Source organism: Engraulis encrasicolus, chromosome 15 (genome assembly GCF_034702125.1).
Source record: "Engraulis encrasicolus isolate BLACKSEA-1 chromosome 15, IST_EnEncr_1.0, whole genome shotgun sequence".
Taxonomy (NCBI): Eukaryota; Metazoa; Chordata; class Actinopteri; order Clupeiformes; family Engraulidae; genus Engraulis; species Engraulis encrasicolus.
Genome location: NC_085871.1, coordinates 31446945 through 31451944, shown reverse-complemented (window position 1 = coordinate 31451944; position 5000 = coordinate 31446945). Strand labels below are relative to the sequence as shown.

The 5000-nt window shown below is 43.6% G+C and overlaps 1 protein-coding gene across 1 annotated transcript in view; it reads right to left on the bottom strand.

Moving 5' to 3' along the window:
- dock4b (dedicator of cytokinesis 4b) overlaps positions 1-5000 on the bottom strand; it is a 253487-nt gene that overhangs the window by 101406 nt on the left and 147081 nt on the right. The window contains exons 17-19 of the mRNA XM_063217387.1: positions 4547-4700; positions 1566-1663; positions 1126-1209 (exon numbers count right to left, since the gene is read on the bottom strand). Coding sequence (XP_063073457.1) covers positions 1126-1209; positions 1566-1663; positions 4547-4700 — 336 coding nt within the window. The remainder of the gene's footprint in view (positions 1-1125; positions 1210-1565; positions 1664-4546; positions 4701-5000) is intronic.

Here is a 5000-nt window from a genome sequence, read left to right as displayed (position 1 = left end):
CAGAATGGGAGGCGCCGTTCTGCAGAGCCTGGGTTTCATGTACAGTAAACATCATTATGCATCTACATCTGCTCTTGTGTTTACAGTTAGTTGTCGCAATGAATATATTTAGCATACATCAAGACTTCTCAGGGTTTGCTTGTCAAACAGAAATGCTCACGCATGCACGCCTACATGCACGCTAACACACACGCGCTAACACACGCACGCACGCACGCACGCACGCACGCACGCACGCACGCACACACACACACACACACACACACACACACACACACACACACACACACACACACACACACACACACACACACACACACACACACACACACACACACACACACACACACACACACACACACACACAGCTAAAGCATCAAACTCTAATATAACGAGGACAGCAAAATGCTCAGGCACAATTCACAAGCCCCAGGAGCTTTCAAGTCAACAAGAGAACATCTCTCTTTTTGACACGACAAACATTTTAATTTTTAGTTTACGATGATATAAATACTGTTTATGACAGCGTGTATGGTGTTTATGATGTCACAATGCCTGGTAATGGCATCATAAAGTAGAATGCTTGTCATCGTGGCTTCCTTTGAAGTGGAGGAGACATCACATTTAGACAGCGCTAGTTTTTTCGCCTCCTCCTACACTACACAGTTTGGCTTGTCCTGTGCGCGGCAGATGCTGGCGGAATAGCAACAAGACGAATGACAACTGCGTATAGTCGGTCTGCCTGCACAAAACCTTGACACTGACAGAAATAGATGTGTCTAGCTGCTGTATTTGTGCTGGCGATGTGCTTTTGAGGCCTCACTGTGTGTGTGTGTGTGTGTGTGTGTGTGTGTGTGTGTGTGTGTGTGTGTGTGTGTGTGTGTGTGTGTGTGTGTGTGTGTGTGTGTGTGTGTGTGTGTGTGTGTGTGTGTGTGTGTGTGCGCGCGCTTGCACACGGGTGTGTGTGACGGTTATGCGTGCCTGTACATATGAGTGTGTATGTGAGCGCATGTCAGCGTGCGTGTGTCTTTATGCTGACAATGTTTTTTTTTGCCCTTGTGTCTTTTTGTGCATGCTTTGTTGTTGTTGCTTTGTTTTGATTGATATATTTATTTGCTGACTTACCAGAGAGTCAAAAACCTTCAGGCCATATCTCTGCGAACTCTCATCCAGAATACCAAATAGAGTGTCCAGCGTGTCTTGCAAGAACTGCAAAAAAAAATCACACACCAACACCAAAACCTGAATTAGAAAGGCTGAGTGACAAGATATGAACTCTAGATGTAAAAAAACCCACAAGACATCAAAAATTGAATCGGACAGTTGACGGACACAAGAGTCAACCAATACTGAAAGGGTAGTGGTTTATTGACAAGCCAAGTGACAAATCATAAAGCAGACAGATCGCAGAGCAGAAATCTGACATACAGTAGACAACTCACCCAAAACTCAGTCAGACAGATGATGGAGAGGAGGGTCAACCAATAGCGAAAGGGCTGAGGTTATCTGACGGACTGAGTGACCAATCGTAACTCAGACATCTGGGAGGACTGGAGGGAACTCACCTTGACGATCTCTGAGCCATCAATATCCTTGAGTTTGGATAGGCTATCACTGATGCGCTCTGGGTGAGCCCTCCACTTCAAAAGGTCCAGCATATCGCCTGTAGGGAGGAACACAGTTGTACAGTCATGAAAATGAATAATGATATGACACTTCATTTAATTCTGTGTGGGCTCTTTACTTCGGTATATCGCCTGGGAGACTGAGCAGAGCAACAATATCAACCCACTGATGCTAGATGTTGTGTTGTGCAACATTGACCTTTGGCACCTGGAGCTGCATGACGCATCATTCAGGCTCATGATATTTGAGATAAATTTCTTAAAAATGCTGGTATGTTAGAGCTGAATGAACACATTCTAAGACATGTATGTCTTTATAGATTGAGGGCAACTTTTTCCCAAAAATTGCTTAGGCATTCAGCAGGCCTTTTTTTGGCAGGTGCTTTGGGCATCAATGAGTTAATAATAGCAAGGCCAACAGACCTTTACAACATAAAATGTGCGTTTACATACATTTCAACTATCCGATTGAATACAAATATAAGGATGCATTTAAATTTACATCAACTTTAGGTGCTGTTTCCACGTAGCAGGATATTTTTTTAGCAGGGTATTTTTTTGTCCTGTTGATGTGTAAACGCAACATGTGGACAAATATAAATCCTCCATTGTAACAAATGCGTTTCAGCACCCTGAACAGGATATCTTTTTCTCCTGCCTTTCATACCTGGATTTTAAATATCTGCTACGTGGAAACGGAAGGCCAAAACCAATACAAAACCAATGCAACCAGGAGAAAAAAACATCCACATCTAAAAATATCCAGCTACGTGGAAACAGCACCTTAGACAGACCGCAAATCTGCACTTGCCCAAGACATTCAGCTTTAATTTAAGGCCCACACTAATGCCTCCCATTGCTACATCTCCTCCATTAAATAAGGAAAACAACTCAGCACTGCACTTAAATACACATTACGACTGAATTAAATATTAACCTGCCTACTGATGCAGCAATTTAACTCTAGATTACTTGCTTTTAAAAATAGACTGCGGAGGCATGCAATGGGGTCATGTTGTTTAAAATGTTTGGTCAAAGCATATCTTATAATGTGTTTTTTTCCCAAGAATAATCATAGGCTCACTTAATCCTTTAATGAACACTGAATCAAACTGAAATACACATACACACACACACACACACGCACGCACACACGCACACACGCACACACACACACACACACACACACACACACACACACACACACACACACACACACACACACACATACACACACACAATCACACACAAATAACAACTAAGTGCATTTCCCCTAAATCTGCCACTGAATGACACTTCATTGCTATAGCAACAGCACTAAGAGTTTTCTTCGTCTTCCTGTTTGAAACTCAGGTCTGGACCCCAGCTACCACAGAACAAAAGGCAACAACCTAGCAACCGGGTAACTTTTGAGGACACACAAACACACACTCACGCGCACACACACACACACACACACACACACACACGCATACACACGCACACGCACACGCACACGCACACGCACACATACACACACACACACACAAAGAAAAGGGGGCATTGTGTGTGGATGAATGCCGTGCGGTGAGTGGTGAGAGCGCTGACCACACCGTATTGCTGCTCTGCTCTTCCAGGAAAAGAAGAAGAGCACTACCAGTGTTGCCAGATGTGTCTGATCAACTCGGTTCTCAAAAAACGCCAGAATGCGCTAAATTCCGCCCAATTTCAACAAATTGCATTGATTTCTACGGGGCCAAAACGGCAGAAAAAAACGCCAAAAAGGCAAATTTTCCCGTTTTTACCCGCAGACAGCCATCCCAAGTAGCCCAAATGGGCGGGTAACCGCCAAATCTGGCAACACTGAACACGACATGGCAATGTGAGGCACCTCACCAACAGGGGTGCGCGACCCACCTCTCAAACCCTACCAGGCAGGACCAGCCAGATACAGTATGTGGGTGTGTGTGTGTGCGTGTTTGTGTGTGCGTGTGTGTGTGTGTATGTGTGTGTGTGTGTGTGTGTGTGTGTATGTTTGCAACCGTTGTGATTCCCACAACATGCACGCATGCACCCACAAAAACAAACACACACACACACACACACACACACACACACACACACACACACACACACACAAACACACACGCATTTTTCGTCGGCAGTGGGTGGTCTGTCGATCGTTGTCTTGCTCAAGGACACACTAGAGCGAGAACAATGGGGGGTAGAGGGAGAGGCAATATGATTTGAAATCCTTTCTGTTTTCCTGCATGACTGCTCCACTGCTCCCAAGCTCCATACTATAGACCCCCAAGAGTGCCGAGGCTGAGGGAGAGGAGACAGGACCCATTCAACAGCATCGCAGTGAAAAACCTCAGTGGTCTTAACAACAGACCTTTGATTCCATAATTGCAGTTGGTAACTTCTAAAGGTGCAGAAACTGAATATGCTTAAACCTATCACATTAGACACAATAAAATTGAAGAGTTCAGATGCAAAACTCAATTTCTGAAGACCTGCACTTCTATATTTTTAGAGAACCCCGTTGTTGGTTTGGTTTACATTCATGTACTTGATAATACTTATAAATAGTTATATTACATAAATAGAATAAAAAATATGCCATTTTGATAGCTTTGTATTAAATAAAAATGAATTAAGATTATTGTCTGAAAAGGCACTTAGGGGGTTTTGCATCTGAACTCTTCAAATTTTGTTAGCTGCTAACCCCTTACATTTTTGTCTCTTTGGCCGGCAATATTGGTATTGATCAGTGCAATACCTCCTTTCAATGGTATAAATATACAGTAATTAAGTTCCATTAAAGCAGCCTAACGGTTGGGGTTGGGGGATTGTGTGCGTGCGTGTGTGTGTGTGTGTGTGTGTGTGTGTGTGTGTGTGCGTGCGTGTGTGTGTGTGTGTGTGTGTGTGTGTGTCCATACCATTCTGTGTTAGCTTGGTGGAGCAAAGGAATGATGTAATCCAGAAGGACTCCTTGCCCCCCTTCACTGCCTGGTTGTTGCCAGGTAGGTTGCTCTTGGAGAAGGGAGACTTCAGGTAGCGCACATAGTCCTGCAGCACTGCATTGTCATCACACTGGAGAGGGAGAGGAAGAGAGAAAATAGTCATTATCGGCGTCATCGTCATCATCAACATCATTATCATTATGTAAACTTATTCTTCCTAATGTGATTTTTGTACATTTATTTTCCTTTCTGTCTATATGTTTGTCTGTGTCTGTAACTATATGTATGCTGCCATTTTGACCAGGACTCCCTGGCAGAAGAGACTCTAGTTTCAATGGGACAATCCTGGCTAAATGAAGGATAAATGAAATGAAAAATTAAAATCGTCATCATCCTCATCATCTTCATCATTGTCATTGACATCATAATC